Source organism: Kogia breviceps, chromosome 11 (genome assembly GCF_026419965.1).
Source record: "Kogia breviceps isolate mKogBre1 chromosome 11, mKogBre1 haplotype 1, whole genome shotgun sequence".
NCBI lineage: Eukaryota > Metazoa > Chordata > Mammalia > Artiodactyla > Physeteridae > Kogia > Kogia breviceps.
Genome location: NC_081320.1, coordinates 52490197 through 52513213, shown reverse-complemented (window position 1 = coordinate 52513213; position 23017 = coordinate 52490197). Strand labels below are relative to the sequence as shown.

At 36.1% G+C, this 23017-nt stretch overlaps 2 protein-coding genes across 5 annotated transcripts in view; one reads left to right on the top strand and one right to left on the bottom strand.

Moving 5' to 3' along the window:
* Window positions 1-11620, top strand: part of REL (REL proto-oncogene, NF-kB subunit) — a 37107-nt gene extending 25487 nt beyond the window's left edge. Inside the window, exons 5-10 of one of the 2 annotated variants that reach the window (XM_067007563.1) lie at window positions 5270-5410; window positions 6550-6654; window positions 6765-6977; window positions 7557-7625; window positions 8103-8174; window positions 9278-11620. In XM_067007563.1, the coding sequence (XP_066863664.1) occupies window positions 5270-5410; window positions 6550-6654; window positions 6765-6977; window positions 7557-7625; window positions 8103-8174; window positions 9278-10068 (1391 nt within the window). In that variant the 3' untranslated portion in view covers window positions 10069-11620. The remainder of the gene's footprint in view (window positions 1-5269; window positions 5411-6549; window positions 6655-6764; window positions 6978-7556; window positions 7626-8102; window positions 8175-9277) is intronic. The other variant, XM_059079264.2, reaches the window with a different exon arrangement.
* Window positions 11621-20735: 9115 nt separating this feature from the next.
* PUS10 (pseudouridine synthase 10) overlaps window positions 20736-23017 on the bottom strand; it is a 70052-nt gene continuing 67770 nt past the window's right edge. For all 3 annotated transcript variants that reach the window (XM_067007554.1, XM_059079272.2, XM_067007555.1), the window contains one exon: window positions 20736-22266. In XM_067007554.1, coding sequence (XP_066863655.1) covers window positions 22228-22266 — 39 coding nt within the window. In that variant the 3' untranslated portion in view covers window positions 20736-22227. The remainder of the gene's footprint in view (window positions 22267-23017) is intronic.

Below are 23017 nucleotides of genomic sequence, written 5' to 3'. Positions count from 1 at the left end.
CCTGCGCGTCCGGAGCCTGTGCTCCGCAAGGGGAGAGGCCACAACAGTGAGAGGCCCGCGTACCGCAAAAAAAAAAAAAAAAAAAAAAAGAAAAAAAAAAAATTTAATCCCTACTTTGAAAACAAATAAATCATGATCATATCTTTTTGATAAAAATGAAATTCTTATTGCATATACACTGCTCTTAGGACTAAGGAGTGACATTTATTGCTAAAGATAGATTAAGGAGAATAATTGTTACCTTGTATGTATCTTTTTGATCAAGTATAAAGGGAAATTTTAAACTAGTTTAAGAGAAATTTAAGAGAATTTGATTGGTCTCGTGCTTTCTTTTGCTAGATTTTGCAACTATCATTTTTCACATTGCAGAATTTTTAAAATAAGACATTCTGTATCATGCTATATATTTAAAAGCCTACTGCAAGCATTATCTAAGTGGAGGAAACATCCGAAGCATTCACTTTAAAGTTAGGAATGAGAAAAGGATGTGCACTCTTGCCACTTCTATTCCACATTGTACCGGAGATTGTAGCCAGTGCACAGAACTGATCAAAAATGAAGAAATAAAACTGTAATTATTGGAAGCTATTATTTACAGTGAAAACTCAAAAGGATATACAGATTATTAAAGTTTAAAAGGGTGAATGCATGTACAATTAACATATAAAATTCAGTTACATTTCTATATATCAGCAGTAAATAATTATAGAAAATATTGTCAGAAAATGTAAAATACCTAGCAACAGCTCTAAGAAATGATGATCAAGATTTCTCTAGAGAAAATTATAAAATTTTATTATGAGATAGTAGAGAACACCTAAATAGATGGAGAGGTATATCATGTTCTTTAATATCAATATTATAAACATTGCATTTTTTCCCAAATTGATATACAGGTTCAGTGAGATTCCAAACAACTCCCAACAAGATTTTTCACTAAATGTGATAAGATGCTTCTGAACAGGAAAAGGAGGATAATTTATAGAGGAGGAATAGCGATGAAAAACTGACCTTATCAGATATTAGGGTTTATTATGAAATACTTATGAGATATTAGGGTTTATTATGAATAAGTACTAATTAAGCAATATTGGGGTAACAATAGACAAATTGGCCAGTGGAGTGAAATTGAGAGCCCAGAAACAGACTTAAGAAAATATGAAACTTTAGTAAATGACAGTGGTGGTATGTCAGATCAAGAGAAAGGAAGGAAATATTTGATAAGCAAAGCTGGAAAAAATGATTATTTAAGTTGGATTCCCTACCTCTCGCCATATATAAAAATTAGCTTTCAAATGGATTAAAGACTTTAATGTAAATCAACACTTCGAAAACTCTTAGTATAAAATATTGGTAAATAGATTTTAGTCCTTGGCTTCTATAGAAAGACAAGACACAAAGTGTTTTCTATAAAACAGTTGATAAATTTGATGATGTTTAAAATTTCAGTTTACTGTATTTTTTAGTTCTAGAATTTTGTTTGGTTCCTTTTCCCATAGTTTCAAGTACTCTACCAAACTCTCAATATTGTCTTTAACTCCTTACATATACTAAGTGTAGTTATTTTAAATCATGTATCTGAAAACTTCATTATTTGGAACCTTTGTGGTCTGTTTCTATAGTCTGTTGTTTTTCTTTTCTTTAAAAAAAATTACTTTGTCTTTTCTTTTGCTTGCTTATTTAAAATAGAATACCAGTCATCCTGTATGCAAAGTTGTTTAGGTCTAGGGTGTTTTCTCCCTTCAGAAGACTTTCTTGTGGTGGGTGGCTAGTCACACTAGCAGTCCCAGATCATCTAAAATTAGTGAATGATTTAGGTGAGGTCTGGTATCTCTGCATCCAGTTCACCCTTACTCCTAGGGTATAGCTAGCTCCTCCAGAGCCCCAACCAAAGCACTAGGCATTTATCAGATTCTCCATCCTTAGCAGACCCTGAACTTTATTTTTTGCCTATAGTCTATTGAGAGTTCACCTCGATTTCTCATCCTCTTAACTACCTCTTACAAAATTGGCAAGCTATATCTGGAAAAAAGAGGCCTCTTATTCTGAACTTACCTCTCTGAGTTTCTGTGATATTGTGATTTATAATAAATATATCTTCATTCCCATTCCTGGTTTATTAATGAGTTTATTTTTCTTTCATGTGCTATTTTAAAAGATTTTAAATAAAATTTTCTTGAGGTCTCATTTATATACAGTAGGATCCACCCAGATATATGTAACACCACCACAATCAAGGAATATTTCTACTACTGCCACTATTACTACAGAATTTCCTTGTCCACTTCCTGGTCAATTCCCTCTCCCATCTCTGGCTCCAGTCAGCTATTAATTTGCTTTCTGTTGCCATCAATTAATCTTTTCTAGAATTTTCGTATAAATGGAACATGTGGTATATATTTTATATCTAGTTCCTTTTGTTCACATAATGTTTTCGAGATGCTACATGTTTGTGTATATATCCATAGTTCTTTTTTATTGTATAGCTGTCACAGTTTATCCATTCACATAGGTTTGTTTTTAAACTTGTCAGTTTATTTTTGTGTTTATTGATTACTCATCTTTGGAACTGGAAAACATTAATGTCTTCAACTCTAAATTTATAATGCTATAAAAAATTATTTTGAAGAGGTAGATCTCTCACTGCCTACCTAATTGTGCCAGTAGAGTATGCTGCTGTGGTACAGGTGTTTGTATCATAACATTTGACGTTTTACTTGTACAAATATGTTTTTGTAGGCTCTTTGAAATGCTAGGCTTAAGATTGTTGATAATGGAATAATTTTTAATGTTGTGATAGCTACTGAGTGTAGTTTAAAATAAAAACAGTCAAAAGTACATATGGAGGTTCCTTAAAAAACTAAAAATAGAACTACCATACGACCCAGCAATCCCACTACTGGGCATATACCCTGAGAAAACCATAATTCAAAAAGAGTCATGTACCAAAATGTTCATTACAGCTCTATTTACAATAGCCAGGACATGGAAGCAACCTAAGTGTCCATCATCGGATGAATGGATGAAGAAGATGTGGCACATATATACAATGGAATATTACTCAGCCATAAAAAGAAATGAAATTGAGATATTTGTAGTGAGGTGGTTGGACCTAGAGTCTGTCATACAGAGTGAAGTAAGTCAGAAAGAGAAAAAACAAATACCGTATGCTAACACATATATATGGAATCTAAGGAAAAAAAAGGTCATGAAGAACCTAGGGGTAAGACGGGAATAAAGACACAGACCTACTAGGAAATGGACTTGAGGATATGGAGGGCGGAGGCGTGGGCCGTGGTGGAGTGGGAGAGTGGCATGGACATGTGTACACTGCCGAGCGTGGGGTGGACGGCTGGTGGGAGGTGGCCGCCTGGCATAGGAGATCGGCTAGGTGGTTTGTGACCACCTGGAAGGGTGGGATGGAGAGGGTGGGAGGGAGGGAGACGCGGCGGGGAGAGGATGTGGGAACATGTGTATATGTGTGACTGATTTGCTTTGTTTTGGAGCGGAGGCTGACACACCATTGTGGAGCAATTGTACTCTAGTAAAGATGTTAAAAGAAAATGAATGAATGAATGTATGTATGTATGTATGTATGTATGTATGTATGTAATAGGACTAAATACTCCAAGTAAAAGATCAATATTATCAGACTAGATTTTTTTTTTTAAAAGTACATTGTCATTTTTATTAGTTATTGCTAATTGTAAGACTAAAGAATTGGGGTTTTAACTGTTTTCAAATTTAGTATTTCAAATTTCAGTGCTTTCTGAAAACTAAAAATGTTCGTATAATTTAATATGTGTATTTCATGCTTTTTAAAAATATGGCTATGTTAGTTATGGTTGATTGCTACACCTTATAGTATCTTTGAAAAGGCAGTAATATTCTCCTTTGGAACTGCATTTCTTTTAAATAGCAATTTAACAAACTGTCATTATATTATATTCTGTAATAAAGAATGTTTAAAAACTTTTTTTTCAGAACTGTAAAATTTTCCTGCTGTAGCTTTTTTTTTTTTTTTAAGCAAACCTAGTTTGCACATAAATTTTCTTATGGAAACTAGCTGACTTACCTCCTCTAGTATCCTCTTGGTATTTAATCCCTAAAATATTGATCTAAGTTTTTGTAGATATTCTTGTGTATGTCATTTTTATGCAAAACATACGTAAAATTTTCTAATAGAGTTCAGTTTTTTTTTTTTGCGGTATGCGGGCCTCTCACTGTTGTGGCCTCTCCCGTTGCGGAGCACAGGCTCCGGACGCGCAGGCTCAGCGGCCATGGCTCACGGGCCCAGCCGCTCCGCGGCATGTGGGATCTTCCCGGACCGGGGCACGAACCCGTATCCCCTGCATCGGCAGGCGGATTCTCAACCACTGCGCCACCAGGGAAGCCCTAGAGTTCAGTTTTTAAGAGCATAGGCTCTGGATTTAATGGCCTTGAGTTTGAATTCTGTGCCACTTCTTAGCTGTGAAATGTTGGACAAGTAATTTCATTTATTATTATTTTTTTAAATAAATTTATTTATTTTGGCTGCCTTGCTGCATGAGGGCTTTCTCTAGTTGTGGCAAGCGGGGGCTACTCTTCATTGTGGTGCACGGGCTTCTCATTGCGGTGGCTTCTCCTGTGGAGCACAGGCTCTAGGCTCACGGGCTTCAGGAGTTGTGGCTCGTGGGCTCTAGAGCACAGGCTCAGTAGTTGTGGCGCATGGGCTTAGTTGCTCCGCAGCATGTGGGATCTCCCCAGACCAGGGATCGAACCTGTGTTTCCTGCATTGGCAGGCGGATTCTTAACCACTGTGCCACCTGGGAAGTCCCAATTTCATTTCTTTAAAATCAGTTCCTCATCTGTAAAATGGAGTAATTCTTATATAGATTTTGGAGATAATTTACAGAGTCCTTAATACATGACTGGACTAAATACATATTCATTGAATTAATGAATGAATGCCTATTCTCTATTGTGTACAACCTGCAACCATTTTTGTAAAAATTTGATTTATGTCAGTTTTGGATTCTGCTCTAAATTTCACATGACTGGGGTAGTTACTTCCTGACCATGGTCATAACTTAACAAATTATGTTGGATAGTGATTATATGATGAAAAGGATAAAAGGCAGTCTTGAGATTATGTACCATTCTATTTTTGTTAGGACAGATTTGGATGCTAATAAAGGTTATAGGCTATATTGGGCAGTGAGGAGGACTTAGCAGGATTTTAGTTCTATGTGACTATTCTGTATCCTTAAAAAAAAAATGTACTTTTCAGTCCCTGAGCAACAGCTGCTTGATATTGAAGACTGTGACCTCAATGTGGTGAGATTATGTTTTCAAGTTTTCCTCCCTGACGAACATGGTAATTTGACAACTGCTCTACCTCCTGTTGTCTCTAACCCAATTTATGACAACCGTAAGTAATTTATTTTCTTGTATTTGTAGCCTTAGCTCTTTAAAATGATTTTTTAAAGTATTTTGGTAATTAGAAAAAGAGTATGTTCATTATAGGAAAAATTCAGACATTACTGGGTAGATGTTATCTATATGAAGTAGATAATGAGGAGAGTAAACCTCCTATACATCTCATCCTCCAAAGATATTTCACCGGTTTCTTCTTCATATATATACAAATACCTCGTTTCATCATCATCACCATCATTGACACAATATATTTTTGGCAACTTTTTGAAAAATCGTCATTGATTTTTTTTTTTTAACTTTTTCTTTTTTCTCCTCTTAGCAACATATCTTGAACCTCTTTACCTTTCAGGTACCTTACTCTTTTTGGTAGCTGCATATTTCCTTATATCATAATTTTACTAAATCATTACCCTATTACAAGACATTTGGTTTGTTTCCTTCTTAATTTTTTTCTTTTTTCTTTAGCAAATTGTTCTGCAATAAATATTCCACATGTGCATATCTTGTGCAAATGTCTCTAGCATAAATTTGTAGAAGTAGAAATGTTGGCAAATGCTAGATCAAAGGATATGGATATTTATAGTGGTAAAAGATTATGAAATTGCCCTCAAATATTTGTGTGTTTGTATACTCTTATATATGCACCCACCAGTGGTGTATGACTATACCAGTTTTGCATGTAGAAGGATAGTGGGACATAGAACTATAAAGGTAAATCAGAATATCCTCATCATGGAGAGCTTTGAATGCCAGGGAATTATTGGAATAATGTTGACCAGATAATAGGAAGCACGAAAACTGCATGCCACAGGGTTATGGTCATGATTTAAAAAGATTAATCTGATGACAGTGTATAGGATGGATAGGACGAATCAGAATTTAGAAGCAAGGAGATTTAATTAGAGGACATGTCATTGCCTAGAAATGAAGTCATAACACTCTAAACCAGGGTAATGCCCTTAAGAAAAGAAAGGGACAGATGTTGATGATTAAGGTATTGAGTGCCCTTAATTTATTTATACATTAAAGCTTTTATCTATCCTGTAAGTTGTTTTCCTAAAATTCTCCATCAGAAAGGAATAAGACATATTACTAAGGTAGCAACCCATTAAAAATATCCTTTATATTTAGGTGCTCCTAATACTGCAGAATTAAGGATTTGTCGTGTAAACAAGAACTGTGGAAGTGTCAGAGGAGGAGATGAAATATTTCTACTCTGTGACAAAGTTCAGAAAGGTATTTTTTTGTTGTTCTTTTGTTTGTTTCATTGAATTCAGAATATATTTTAGATTGATAGATACATTTTACTTTCTTTTCCCATTGTTACTTGCTTTCGTATTCACTAGACGACATAGAAGTTCGGTTTGTGTTGAACGATTGGGAAGCAAAAGGTATCTTTTCACAAGCTGATGTACACCGTCAAGTAGCCATTGTTTTCAAGACTCCACCATATTGCAAAGCTATAACGGAACCGGTAACAGTAAAAATGCAGTTGCGAAGACCTTCTGACCAGGAAGTTAGTGAATCTATGGATTTTAGATATCTGCCAGACGAAAAAGGTATGACTTTTTCATGGTAATGTTTTATATATTTCTTGAAGTTAGTCCTGCTAAGAACATTTTCTTGTAAGATACATTTGAATATAGTTGTGTTTATTCATAATTTATGTTTCTTTTCCTGAAAGTTTTTGGTTGATTTTTGACTGATCTTTGTGCTCTTTGAATCTCTTCCTTAGGAAAGGTATCTGGAATAATTTCAAAGTATCTAAACCATTTATCAAAATTTGTTTTACGTTTGAGATTCTATTTTGGTCCTTATTGTGCCCTCTTGATAGATGGCATACTTGCCACTCAGAAAGTGGTCTCCATTTTGGTCCTTATCTGCCATTATTGCATTAATTGACATTAGTGACTTGTAGGTGTTCTAAGAAAACAAGATGAATATTATAAACTATTTTTTACTAAGAAAAATATCCTTTATTACTGACTTGGGATGTAGTTTGTGATACTTATAAATCTGTCTTATGTACATTTATTTAAAGCATTTCCTATGTGGGAGTAAAACATCTGTATATTTATTAAAGGAGAGGAAGCATAATCCCATGATGAATCACGTTTTCTTGGTTTCTTTCTAACCAGATACATATGGCAATAAAGCAAAGAAACAAAAAACAACTCTACTTTTCCAGAAACTGTGGCAGGATTGTGGTAAGAATATTTTGTTATTGTTGTTTTTAATAAATTTATTTATTTATTTTTGGCTGCATTTGTCTTCGTTGCTGCCCGCAGGCTTTCTCTAGTTGCGGTGAGCGGGGGCTACTCTTTGTTGCAGTGCGCGGGCTTCTCATTGCAGTGGCTTCTATTGTTGCAGATCATGGCCTGTAGGTGCACGGGCTTCAGTAGTTGTGGCTCGCGAGCTCTAGAGCGCAGGCTCCATAGTCGTGGCGCATGGGCTTATTTGCTCCATGGCATGTGGGATCTTCCCCGACCAGGGCTTGAACCTGTGTCCCCTGCCTTGGCAGGTGGATTCTTCACCACTGCTCCACCAGGGAGGTCCCGGAACATTTTGGATTGATTTGTATTTAAGTAAATTTGTTTTGTTTTGCTTTATTCCGTTTTTCAAATTTTAACTGATATACTGTTATTTTTCAAATTACAATTAATAATGGAAAAAATTTATCATAGGAGTTAATTTTCCTGAAAGACCTAGACCTAGTCCCCTAGGATCAACTGGAGAAGGAAGATTCATCAAAAAAGGTATTTTATTCCCTATAGAGTATTCCTTGTGATTAGAGAGACCAGTGCTTTACACAGTATATTGGAATTCCATTCTTAGGAATGTAAACTGCCTCTTTGATTTATTCCACTCCTACATATTTTTTATGCTATGAACATTGAATGAATTGATCTCAGCTTCCGAAAGACCTGTTGGCAACTATGATTATGTTTTTGGGATTTATTGTTTGAAAAATTACATTTCATTCATATGGTGGTAATTTTACTAATTACAGTGTGTCATGGAAGAAATGATTTAGATCTGGCTAGTTGCCTATCTTTATTTATTTATTTATTTGTAAAGTTTTACTGGAACACAGCTCATTTGATTGCATATTGTCTATGGTTGCTTTTCTTGTACTATAGCAGCAGAGTTGAGTAGTTCCAACAGAGGCTATATGGCCCACAAAGTCTAAAATATTTACTATCTGGCCCTTTATGGAAAAAAAAGTTGCCAAATTCTGATTTAGATCATTCAACCAGGGTTACTTAGAAGTCTTTTTTTCTTTTTACATTCTTAAATCAGAGCTTTTTCTTGGTTTAATATGTACAGCAGTCATATAACATGTAAATAAATACAGACTCCTTCATTTTTTTCTGACTGGGAATTTTGTAGTACCTTAGAGTGAGTAGTATCTTAACATAGCTTGGAAATTTATGTAGATTTTTAAGTCATCCCTAATGAATGTTTCCATCCCTCCATTTTCTCCTAAAGAGGAGAATATGAAATGATTTTGAATATTTAGAGGCCCATTAACTGAAATTCTGATATTTATCTTTCACATTTCAAAAATACCTTTGTAGGGCCTCAGAAGCTAGATTTCCACATTTAACTGGAGTGAAATTTTCGATGCCAAAGTAACTTACCAAAATTATTTTATAGGTATTTGTAAAACAATTAGTATTAAAGAATTCAATTTTGGACTCATGTAATAATTTTTAGTGCTATTTAACATTTCTATTTGAAGTGTTACATTGGTTTCCTTTAAAATTTTTTATGTGTTTGTGTAATTTTAATTTAGAAGTAATGCTTTTTATAATTTTTTTCATTTCCGTTTTGTACAAATACATTTCCTCCTCCACAGAACCAATCTTGTTTTCTCATGGTGCAGTTTTGACAGAAACGTCTGGGCCAGTTTCAAGTCAAGCAGGATCCTACTATTCCTCATCTGCGTCCATCTCAAGTGCATTGCCACATCATGCTTCAGCCATACCCCCAGTGGTACCTCAGCCTTCTTCAAGCTGGTCATCAGTGGCCCACGCCACCTCACGTTCAGTCAATACAAATTCACTGAGTAGTTTTTCAACAGGGACACTTTCCTCTAATTCACAAGTTATCCCACCATTCCTGGAAATGTCTGTTGTGAGTGATTTGAATGTGTCTAATGCTTGCATTTATAACAGTACTAATGACATAGGCAGAATGGAAGCATCATCTGTGTCACCAGCTGACTTATATGGTATTTCTGATGCCAGCATGCTGCCTAATTGCCCTGTGAACATGATAACGCCCAGTAATGACAGCATGAGGGAGACTGATAATCCAAGACTTGTGAGTATGAATCTTGAAAATCCTGCCTGTACTTCAGTGTTAGACCCAAGAGACTTAAGACAGCTCCATCAGATGTCCTCTTCCAGTATGTCAGCAGTCGCCAGTTCTAGTACTAATGCTTTTGTTTCACAATCAGAGGCATTTGAAGGGTCTGACTTTAATTGTGCAGATAACAGTATGATAAATGAGTCAGGACCATCAAACGGTACTAATCCAAATAGTCATAGTTTTGTTCAAAATAGTCAGTATTCAGGTATTGGCACTATGCAGAATGAACAATTGAGTGACTCATTTGCATTTGAATTTTTTCAAGTTAACTTGTAAGATATAAATGGTGTTTCAAGAATTAAATCCCTTTAAAGGTAACCCTTTTGATATTACCTTTATAAATGCAACATTATATATTCCTCTAAGACTATACTACAGTATATCGTGGACCCTTGAACAACACGGGTTTGAACTGTGCGGGCCGGTCCAGTTAATTCTCACATTTTCTTCACTAAGTATGTAGTGCAGTACTACACGATTTGAAGTTGGTTGAATTCATGGATGCAGAAGACATCCATGGAGACAGAGGGCCGACTGTACAGTTTTAAACACAGATTTTTCACTGCACAGAGCGTCTGCACCCCAACCCCCATGTTGTTCAAGGGTCAACTGTAATAATAACTTCAGGTATGTAGGGGATTCCTCTAATGGGCAATCTTGTCTTGGGAGCTTCTTGTTTTGCTGGCAGAGAATTGGTTGGGATAGAAAAGATGAATGCTCAGTGCTTGAAGCTGCAGCTAAAAGAGAGGGATGAACTCATTTCCCAACTTCAGGAAGAGTTAGAAAAAGTCCAGCATTTACAGAAGACTTTTGCTTCAAAAGTAGATAAATCCACACAGACTGAACTCCTAGGCTATGATGCATTGTGGAATCCTACATACAAAGAAAATTTATGTAAACCAGTGTATGATGAATCTATGACATGTTAAATATTGAATAAAATCAATTTTTCCATTAAAAAACCCCAACTTTGGGTATGTAGAATACAAAGTTGGAAACAGTCATAAAAGGAAAATTCCAAAATAGAAATTTAGAAGAGCTTTACTGTTTCTTCTTTTGAAACATGTGATCCGATACTGTGTGTGGTGGGAATTCTAGCATGAGAATCCTGCCACATTTTCCCAGGACAGACTGAGAACATTAGAGCGAGGCTTCAGTTTTTCCAGCTACATCTTTTTATACTTCTTTTATAATGTATTAATGTATTCTTAGTTAAATGAATTAACTGATATTTGCTTTTAAGCAAATTTAAGGTAAAACCTGTAATGGCTATGTCATTGGAAAAATTAATTCCTTATTATTTTTGAGGCCAATGGGCCAAGGTGACCCCTAAGGGGTTTTCTGAGGCTTTCTGGAGTTTCTTAGATTTACATGTAAATCAAAATTTCTTTCAAATGTTAAGTTGGGCAGCAGGCAGTTGAAGTAAGCTTTCAAGGTATGGGAGTTCTCTACATTTTGAACTATTTAGATCCATACCTTTAAAATTGCTTATGATTTTAACTTTACATCCATGTTTTTAAGAGGAAGAAGTTTCCTTGGACCTGTCCTCTTTGTTATGTGTCTGAACTCACTGTGATCTCATCCAATTTCATGCTGTCAACTCCCAAATTTTACCCCTAGCTTACACCCACCCCTTCAACTCCAGACTTGGAGCTTATGTGTGTGTGTGTAAAACTGCTTATTTGACATCTCTACATAGAGATGTAATTAAAGCTCAAACTCAACACATCCAGAGCTGAGTTCTTGATCTTCCCTCCCAAACTTGCTTATCCTTCAGTCTTCCTCAACTCAATAAATGGCAGTGCCATGTTTCTAGTTGCTCAGGTCCAAAACAATGGAGTCATCTTTGCTTCTTTTCTTTCTTTTATCTCTCATATCCAATCCATCAGCAAATCTGGTAGGCCCTACCTTCAAAATATATCTTAAGCTGCCCACCTCTCTTGACCTCTGATATTAACATCCTATTCCAGACCACCATCATCTCTTGCATAGATTGAATTATAGCCTCCAAAAGCTCTCTTTACATCCTTGTGCTCCCGCCGTCTGTTCTCCCTGAAGTAGCCACAGTGATTATTTTTAAAAGAAATCAAATCATATTCACTTGCTCAGAACCATCCAGTGGCTCCCCATCTCACTTAAAGACCCAAATCTTTAAAATTAGCAGGCCCACACTCCCTCTCTTACCCTCATTCACTACCATTTTCCCCTTCTCATTCAGCTCCAGGCACTCTAGCCTCAATGCTCCTTTTCAAAAACACCAAGTACACTCCTGCCTCAGACCCTTTGTACTTCCCTGGTGGAGCAGTGGTTAGGAATCTGCCTGCCAATGCAGGGGACATGGGTTTGAGCCCTGGTCCGGGAGGATCCCACATACCAAAGAGCAGATAAGCTGTGAGCCACAACTACTGAGCCCGCGTGCCTAGAGCCCGTGCTCCACAGCAAGGGAACTAGTTGTAAAATAAACTCAGCTGTATGTGTAGCTCATGCCTTACATCCTTCAGTCTCACTCAACTGTTATTTGATCAAGGCCTTCCATGACTATATATACATTGGCACTCCATGTCTCCCCTCCGTTACATTTGTCCATAGCACTTATCATGATCTGACTTTACTATTTGTTTATATGTGTTTTCCTATACTGGAATACAAGCTCTGTGAGGGCAAAGTTTTGTGTTTTTGTTGAATCCCACATTTGTAGAACAGTGTCTGCTTCCTGTTAAGCACTCAGTAAATATTTATTGAACATTCAAAGTACTACTCATAGAACTTTGGTTTTTGAAAGAAAGAATAGCTTTACTTATTAGATGTTTATGATTTTTATACTTCTGCTTCATGTGACATTGAGTTTATTATATCAGAATCATGTACATTCAGGTTGATGACTAATAATGGTGACCCAAATTGTTAGAAAGCAAAGTAATCCCAGTGGCAAAATGACTGTAGAATTTGGACAGTAATCTTAATTGTGATGGAATCAGCATGATGCTAAGTAACTTGCTAAAGATAAAGACCTAGTTTATTTTACAGCTAGAATCTACGTAAATGTTGAGCATATTTCTAGCTAGAAACAATGTGTCTTTTCACTTATGTGTAGTGTCCAACCAAACCATAAATTTACTGGAACGATTAAAGCTAGTCAGTTTCGTCAAAATGGGGAATGTGTGAATGTCATAAAAATTAAAATTCTGAGTTGAATGATACTGGGAAATGAGAAGGAGAGCAAGATAAGACTTGGGGTCAGGATAGTTTGGAAAGCAAAAGAAAAAGATTAAAGACACCTAACTATCATTAATATTTCTTAGAAATTATGATTTCAAAAAGAAATACTTCTGTTGTATAACTTTAAAAATCATAAGCATATAACATACTTTAGTAAAACTTACCAGGGAGAAAAAACATGAAGGCATTTCTTTCCTGTTCAGAATATGAACCCAAGATATCTCCAGATAGTAGCTTATAGATAGTGAACTTTTTTTTTTAATACAGAATCCTATAATTTTGTAGTAACTAGCACTTATCAGCTTAAACACTGACTGTTAGGCTATCTAAATGGATACTTTAAATTAAACAACTGACTTGTTTTGCGGGTTTTTTTTTCTGTGTAAGTTGAATCAAGGTCCTGCTACATTTGTGTTCATAGTATTTCCAAAGGTTTTTTTCATTTTTCAGGTGCTGTTTACTGATCACAGATTTTACTTTATAATTTAAAATATTGGCAACCTGCTTCTTTTTCTCCAAATGTATTTATACTTTCATCAGTTCTTTTATCACCCTACTTTTAGTTTTGAGAAAAAGATGGCCTCTTGCTTCCTAAACTCTACTTGTATACTGGGTCCCTCTTCCGCCTCTCCCATCTTGTTTCTGTACCCTCATATCACCATTTAGTGCTTTTCTCATATAAACATGGTAACTGTTTTCTCTAGCCTAAAAGAGAAAGGATAAACACCTTTCCTACCTCTATCGTGCTCCTTCCCTTCACATCCAGACTTATGAAATGCTTTCAGCCTCCATTTCCTCACTTCCCAGTCATTCTTTAGCCTACCAGTCTTTCTCTTTTATCTCCTACTATTTTCTTATGATATTCTGGGACAAGTGACCAGAGACACCCTCCCTTGTCAAATCTAGTGTCTTTTTATCAGTCCTCACCCTGCTTGACCTATCCATAACCTATCCTCTTGACCACTCCCTCTTCAGATACTCCTCTCTGAGGTTGACTTTCTTTCCAGAGTCTCATCCCCAGCGCTCAGTTGGTGCTACTTTTCCCCCCTGGGTGACCTCATCAGTGCTCAGGAGAAAGCTTCAGCTTTCTCTTACAATACCTGAATGTCTATAAACTGGCTGCTCCTGTTGCATTCTCTCCTTTCATTAATGGCATTACCATTTACCCTACCATCCAAGATATTTAATAGGAGCCTCAAAATCATATTTTATTCTTTTTCGTCCTCACACTCAAAGAGTTATCAAGTCTTTTTGGGTCTGCCTCCTGAAAATCTCTTGCATTTGTCCTTTCTTCATTCCTGCTGCTTTCTTAGTTTAGGCCTTCATTCTTTTTCCCTAACAAGAATCTTTTCCATATTGCCCCAGTTAAAAATAATACCCCTTCTTCCATACACTGTATTGCATAGTTAGCGTTCCTTGAAGACTCTCTCAGGCCACTAGGCCTCCATGCCTTTCGCATGTTGTCCACTCTGCCTCTGCTCTTTACCTCCACAGCAAGCAGTCTTCAAGATGGGGCTTCTCTGTGAAGTTTGATCCTAGCTGAGGCACAGCTTTACACATACCCACTCTACTGCAGAACTCCTCTCACTGAATTATAGTTATATGAAGTATCTCTTGTTCACCTTTGGAACTCCATCACTTAGCACAATGCCTGGCACAGTTGGTGCTGAATAAATGGTAGTATTGATAGAGAGGGAAGGGTGAAATTGACATAGGTGTGATTATAAAAAATGTGGACAAGGATATGGTTTTTAAAGGGAAAGGTATTTAACGTGGCAGGAAAAGCCGCGATGCCAAGATTACCAGGCTTGTGACGTACTTCACCCTGTGCCTCCTGTAGTGTCAACTGTATTGTGTAGAAATTTTACAGTTACTAGGACTGTTTCCTATCTCTGACCTTACTCCTCCTCTCTCTATGTGGCAGGTTTAATCTCAGTTCTCTGGTGCATTTCCTCAGCACCTTACCCTTGCACAGAAACTCCAGTATTCATGTGATCAGTCACATTTTTGAATGTCTAATGTGCAAAGCACCATGTTAGGGGCTAGAAATGACGTAGAGGTGAATGAGACAAAGTCTTGCTCTCAAAGATGTGTCTTTTTCTTTGGAGGGATAACATATAGTAAAGTGCATAAAGTGGACTAATTTTAAGTTTCAGCTTGATGAATTTTTACATATGTAAATAATCATTTCCAGTTCCCCAGAAGTTTCCTTCATGCCCCTTGCCAATCTACCTACTCCTCAAAACCACTATTCTGATTTCTGTCATCGGAACCTACTATCTTAATGGCCTTTTACATTGGTAACTGGGCTTCCCTACTCAAAACCTTAGTGAACAAAAACAGCTGGGTTGTCAATTTCTAACCTAATGCTTCAGAAAAACTTATTATACTGTCCATGTTAAGAGAGACTTAGAATCAATGGTCCAGGCTGCCTAGTAGCTCCAAATAATTTCTTCTATCATTAATTGATTTATTGAGGGATTTACAAACTTACTGTGTGATGTTAAATAGCATGGAGAAATGGAAAGAGTAAGTAATTTTTAGTCAGAACATCTGGGTTTGAATCTTCAGCTCTGCCACTTAGAAGTCATTTAATATTTAGCAGATCACACTTTCTATGGGCCTGTCTCTTCAGATATAAAATGCAGATAATTCCCAGCACACTTAACTCACAAGGTGTGTTGTATTAAATAAAATAATTCATAAGAAGAAACACTGTAAATTGTATAGTGCAAATCAAATACTGTTAGTAAACCAACATATGCATATATCCTGTGGCCCTGATAATCTCTAATCCAAACACTCCTTCCAGTTCACAGAGTGACAGATCACTATGGATTAGATTCTTTAGTAAGAACCCTGGAATGACTTCCTCTTTAGAGTGGCTAGCTTTTGCCCAAAGATGGAGGACTTTCATTTGGCCATATTCTTTCCAGAACATTTCCTATTGTATAGTGAAGATAAGGTCAATTAATGACTTCGGGTTCTGAAATTCTATGACTCTTAATTTCTTTGCCAAAATTGACTATGAATTGGGAGTATTATGACTATCTTCCTAAGAAGGAGTCTCATCATAGCTAATGAAGTGGCCACGTAAAGATTTCTGATCTGTTTTGTTTCTGGAGATTGAGTATGAGAGGGGGAAAATTAAGGTGCTTTTTGCATCACAAACAATAAAAAATTTCATGCTATTTAACATTATAAGCCCAGGAGTGGGTAGCGAATCAGAGACAAATCTATGAGTTGTCTGTACCCAGTTTTATGCCTTTGTTTGTTTAAGACTTGGTCAAATTAATATCTTAATATATCTTAGCAGAGTTTAAAGTACAAACTTAACATCAGTAAAGTCTCAAAAGTAATCATGTCACCACTACTTTCACTCATAAAGCACAGATACAATTTTTATAAATTTATTTATTGATCGATTGATTTTTGGCTGTGTTGGGTCTTCGTTTCTGTGCGAGGGCTTTCTCTAGTTGCGGCGAGCGGGGGCCACTCTTCATCGCGGTGCGCGGGTCTCTCACTTTCCTGGCCTCTCTTGTTGCGGAGCACAGGCTCCAGATGTGCAGGCTCAGTAGTGTGGCACCCGGGCCCAGTTGCTCCACGGCATGTGGGATCTTCCCAGACCAGGGCTCGAACCCGTGTCCCCTGCATTGGCAGGCAGATTCTTAACCACTGAGCCACCAGGGAAGACCCCAGATACAATTTTTAAACAATTATTTCTTCTAAATATTTTTTCTATTCTAAATGTCTATGGCTTTAGAAAAAAGTACCTGCTAGTAATTATCTACTTAAAGGGAGTAGCATTTATCATACTCTTTTTTCTTACATCTCCTTATTTCTACAACTTCAGTTTACTATTGGACTTCAAAAATTTAAAGAGTCACCAAAAATTCATTAAATACCTATGTGTGAACAGTAATGCACAGTAATTAGTACAAAATGTTGGTGCTTCAGTAAATCAAGTTTTTAGGAATATCAGCAGAAAAGTAAAATATAAACTTTGTTAAAGGTATCATTCATCTTGCTTAATTTTCTTCTTAAACCTTAATCAGAACGTTACAGCTCTGCATAAAATGTAGTGAAAAATAAGTTGGAGTGTTTGGGGACCCATTTGTGGAATTCAGTCTCAGGAGGCTTCGTTGGTGATTTTATTGGGTAATCAGCTAAAAATATTGGTCGCTGGTGCACAGTTTGGATAGCTTTGAGATGCGATGGAAAGGAAAACACAAAGTTTTTGGGTAATGGGCTTTCTTAAATGCATGGTTCAGATGAGATGAACCCTTTTGGAGATGACTTCCATTTTAAAAGAAAGTACTTTTCTATTTTTTTTGTAACTGTTCTGAGTATTTGTATATGCTTCTTAATGACTGTAATGAATTTGGAAGCACTGACAAAAATGATTTTTAAAAGTTCTCAGGGCTTCCCTGGTGGTGCAATGGTTGAGAGTCTGCCTGTCGATGCAGGGGACATGGGTTCGTGCCCTGGTCCGGGAAGATCCCACATGTCGTGGAGCGGCTGGGCCCATGAACCATGGCCACTGAGCCTGTGCTCTGCAACGGGAGAGGCCACACAATGAAAGGCCCTCATACCGCAAAAAAAAAAAAAAAAAGAACAGTGCCATTCTACAGGGATCTGTATTCATCATAGTCAACAGTATTTTTAAGTACATTCTTTTAAAATGGAAGTCATCTCCAAAAGGGTTCATCTGGTCTGAACCATGCATTTAAGAAAGCCCATTACCCAAAAACTTTTTGTGGCCTGCGTACCACAAAAAAAAAAAAAAAAAAAAAAAAAAAAAAAAATCTCAGTGTTCAATTATTTAATGTTAAGTGTGATACTTAAAAGTTGAAATCATTTTTAAATGTCAAAATGTCTTTTGTACAGAATATTTTATTACCTTTGTAATATCTTGTATACAGTGATTTTTTTTCTTGATAATAAATGGAAAAAATTCTGAAACCCTTACAAAAATTTGTTGCTGTTTGACTTTAAAATTATCAAGATTTTCTTGTATTTATAGCATCCTCCTTAAAGAGAAAGGCAGTTTTGGTTGCTTAGAAACATTAGACATTTTTATGGAATGCTGTATCTGAATATACTTACATATGTAACTGTCCTTTAAATTTATTTTATTTATTTTTGACTGCATTGGGTCTTCGTTGCTGCGCATGGGCTTTCTCTAGTTTTGGTGAGTGGGGGCTACTCTCTGTTGAGGTGCGTGGGCTTCTCATTGCAGTGGCTTCTCTTGTTGCAGAGCACAGGCTCTAGGTGCACAGGCTTCAACTAAGGCGCAGGGCCTTAGTTGGGCATGTGAGATCTTCCCTCACCGGGGCTTGAACCTATGTCCCCTGAATTGGCAGGCGGATTCTTAACCACTGTACCACCACGGAAGCTCTGTAACTGTCCTTTAAAATGATAATTTTTGTAGAGTACTGAAATGCCTTTTAAAGAGATTTTCATTTTCTGCCTTCCTGACTTATTTCCTGCCTGTCTCTCTCCCTTCCTGAACAATTCAGGACAAAAGTCATTTGCTTATTCTGAGCAAGGTACAGTTACCTATTGCCACAGGGGGTGAAGACGGTGGCCCATTGTGGGATTACAGTGTGGAGCCTGGGAACATTTGAGGGTAGTAGGGAGGGGAGTCTCAGTGATCTGAAATAAGGATGCAGCAACAGGAGATTGGTTACTTATGAGGGGGAATGATCTATTAAGGAAAATATTAAGGCTAATGGAGCCAGATTTCTCACTGTCAGAAAGGACTTACAAATATGGTAAGGGGGAAAACTAGAAGAAGGTTGGAATTGGAAGTACTGGTATAAACTCATAATTTTCAATATATGTAGATAAGTATATAGGGGTGAGTGCATGCATGCATGCCATGAGAGGGCTTGGTAGCAACAATGCCACAACAGCAGTGAGCACACCTAGTGCCCAGATCTTTTTTCTATCATTTTCCATGAAAAGGAACCAGTTTTTCTCAGAGAAATAGCCCATTCCAGGGCTGGTGCAGATGAAATACAAGATGAGCCTGGAATGTCTTTGTATTAGAAAGTAAGAACATGCTCTAAGAATGATGGGGACATGTTACAAAGACAAAGGAGCCATCTTGAAGGGGCACCCACTGGGGAAGTCAACACTTAGAAATCAAAACAGATGTTAGTAACAAATTATAAACCATCAAATAAAATAGGAAGCCATGAATCCACAAGAAGGGAAAGCTCTACCTTTCAGTGTAATGCCAAAAGGAATGGTGGAATTAGAAAATCATTTGATCATCATTGTGGTAATAGATTCAGGTGAAAATCTTCAATAAATGCTAAAACTAGTGAATGAAAGTTTGAAGGTGTCCCTACAAGATACTTATTAAAGGGAAAAAAGGGTAACTATAAAAGTGAAGGAGATTGGCACACACCACCTTCGTTAACTGATCAAAGCTCAGTTAGCAGTAACTGCAGTAATCAAACTTGTGACATCTGAGAAGATGCAAGAAGATAATCTGCCTTCTGTGGTATTGCTAGAAAGGTACAAACTGAACCTAATTAAAAGGAAACATCAGGCAAGCCCAAATGAGGAACAGTCTGCAAAATAACTGGCCTGAAATCCTCAAAAATGTTGAAGTAAGGAAAGTCAAGGAAAGACAAACTGTTTCAGATTGGTGAAGATTAAAGAGACATAGTTAAATACAAAGAAGTATCATCCCTTGACTATGAAGGACATTTTTGGACAACAGGTGAAATTTGAGGGGCGGGGGGTCCTGTGGATTATATAATAGTAATATTAGTGTTAATCTGATTTTGATAGTTGCATTGTGAGGAAGTAGAAGAATGTCCTTGTTTGTTGGAATTACACACTAATGCATTCAGGGTGATACATTTCTGGCAAAAACATTCTTTGTACTTTTCTTGCAAGTCTGAAATTATTTCAAAATGAAAAAATTGAATTGAAAAATATAAAATATATTTTCTCTATAATAATAAAGGGCAGCATTTAAAAAAATCAACTCAGGAAAGCTTACATCAAAGTTCATTCTCATATGGACTTAAAAATCAAAGAACAAAGCCCCAAAAGATCTATCTAAGTAAGAATGCCTTTTCTCTTTGGAAATAGAAATTTAACTTCTAAATTGATTTCATATAACTTGTAAATAAAACCATTTATCTTACTTGGGAAATTTTTCATTTTACCAGATTTTTTTTTTCCCCACTTTTTCAGGTACTTGGTGTTTTTCCTAAACTAAACCATGGACTATATTTGGGACAAAGAGATACTAAAAGTACAAAGGGCCCTTTCTCTTAAGTGTTTTTTTGTTTTTTGGTTTTTTTTTTAAATACGCTATAGAAGATCACAAAAGTAATTTTAAAATATTTTTATATAGGCAAAAGTTAAACTATGTAGTACTCTCATGACTTAATGTCTTCTGCTTAAATAAAGACCTACATTAATTTTTAACAACCTATGTCTCATATGGATATTTGTAATAAGTATTTGCAGCTAATGCTTACTCTTGAAATTCTGTATAATCCCAGGAATAGAAATTTAAGAAACAAGTCTTCTAATTTAAATTTGCTAAGGAGAGTCTTAATTCTTCCATTTGCAGATCCACTAAATTCAAAGCTGCGCCAAAAAGAAACCTGCAAAAGACTATTTCCAAAATTATTTGAATCTCTTTTGTAGCTAAGTTTCCCCCCAAACTGAGAAACATTCACACAAACGTTGTTCTTACCTTTTTATCAAGTTTATTTTTATTATCCCTTTCTCATTTACCGGCATTGAAAATAATGAAAAAGTTATTTGCTATTATTCACATATGAAATTTCTTCATGTCAGTTAAACCATTTTCCTGATTCTTAAGGTGAATGATACAACTTAGTATCTCTGAAGCATGTTTAATGTAGAGATGGGAAATTGAATAATCCAATAGTATCCAAAAGTCACATGTGTTCCAAAGTAAGCTCAGAAAGTTGAATCAGGGTGATGGAAATTGCACTTAAATCTGAAATTTTAATGAGACTCTTTTCTGAAACTTTTCTCTCAATGATCTATCCATTTTCTTTGCTTCTTTCATGTTTTTCCTCTTCATAGTACCAACTAATGATTAACTAATTAACAAATGGTAATCATATGAGCTCACGTGAAATTTACTTGGGCAATTTTTTGGTAAGCTTGATTTGGTATCTAAATTCCAAAAGTCAATTCTCATGGTTATGTCCATTAAAATGACATTCTTGGGTGCCTCCTTCATGTAGCAGATGCTCAATAATAAGATTTATTAGAAAAGACCCTAGAGACACGGAAACTTCAGTCCTAGATATGGAAGTAACTAACAATTTTAGATAAGTCAGTTCACTTCTATTCTTTGGTTTTCATATTTATAAAGTGGAGATGATAATACCCTATCTACCTGATGAAGATGTTTGAAATTGGATAATACATTGAAGCACTCTGGAATAATATCAGCTTACCTTTGTTTAGCAATGTCAATTTTTCAAAATCTTATCCCTGGGATTGAAGTCATTGAAGGCACTTGTGACTCCTTATTTAAAAGATTTATGAAAGTCTCTTATTATGGTATGCCTCAATTCCTAAGGTCTCACATTCTCTCCCCCAGGAAATGTACTGACAATTTTAGATTGTCAAAAGAGTAACTTGGAGTTATTAAGGTTTGTGACAAATCGTACCAAAACACACTTCTATTGGTAATAGCTTGCTTGAAGCTTACTGGGAAAAATATTAATGATGTCAGATTTGCATTTGGTATCTTAGAATATTACAAGGATACTTACTGTGCTGCATAAATCTAGATGTAACTTTTATCAAGATCATTTAAAAAATTTTAAACCTGATTTTAAAAGTGGTATCTATCCTGTGGAGGGCAATTTTGCTGAAAGAAATTGCAGCTTCTCAGATTTTCAGAGAATGTATCCTGTTTGTGTACCTCTCTGAATGAATGGTTTCATTATTCATAGTTTGGCTTGTGGGGGGTTGGAGAAGGAATGAGAAAAATCATAAGACATCCTTGGAACAATTCAACACAAAATATACATGTACATAGATCCTGAGATGTTACAACAAATTTAAAAATAGATAGATCAACATGATCCAAATGGTTTCCAAGACACCGTTATGGTGGGTAAAAACAGCCATTTTACAGTGTATGCTGAATGGATGTCCACATTTTGCCGGAAAACCCTACTCCTTGTTTCCCATTGAAAGCTAGTCATCCAGAGCAGGGGGCCAATCAACATCTACAGACTAGAAAGAAGAAAACAAGTCATTAAAACATTATTGTTCTAGTAAGCATTTGCTGGTAATGCTATATAAATCTAGTAGTTTTAATATAATGCAACAGAACAAACTGCATTGGAAGAAAAGAGCCATTGAACACCACAATTTAACACTCTAAAATCCATTCTAGGACCTGCAATTCTTGGGCCTGAGGTCTGTTCCTGAATTCACTGAGTATTTGGTTACTCAGCCAGTTATTAATTGTACCTTTTGGTCAATACAAGACTAGAGTATGTTTAAATTTTTCAAATGTTATTTATGGGAAAAGTAGCAAATAATGCAGGGGCCAACACCAACTTTCCCTCAGAAGTCTCAGCAACTTTTAGTCTTCTGACTGTTTTCATTTTTCCATCTTCCATTTAACAGTACTCAAGTAGTCTATATACTTATAATCTTGTTTGTAACTTAGCAACTAAATGTGAAATAAATGGTTAGGAAAGATCACCTGTAACTAGAAAAGGATTAGAGATCTTTGCATGTCACTTCAGCAGAATTTTTGTTTCTTTTAAAATTGATCTATCTCTACTCATCCTGGTTTGGCACTTCTAGAACGAAACCTTGATCTTTAAGTCATAATGGAATTACATTAGCAGACTATTTGTCTCCACATAAATAATCATGTCCCAGGCATTAGAAGCATGAAATTGCACTTTGCCTTAACTACCCTAGAGGGTCTAATTTAGAAGTTAAAACAAAAAAATACAAAAAACGAACAAAC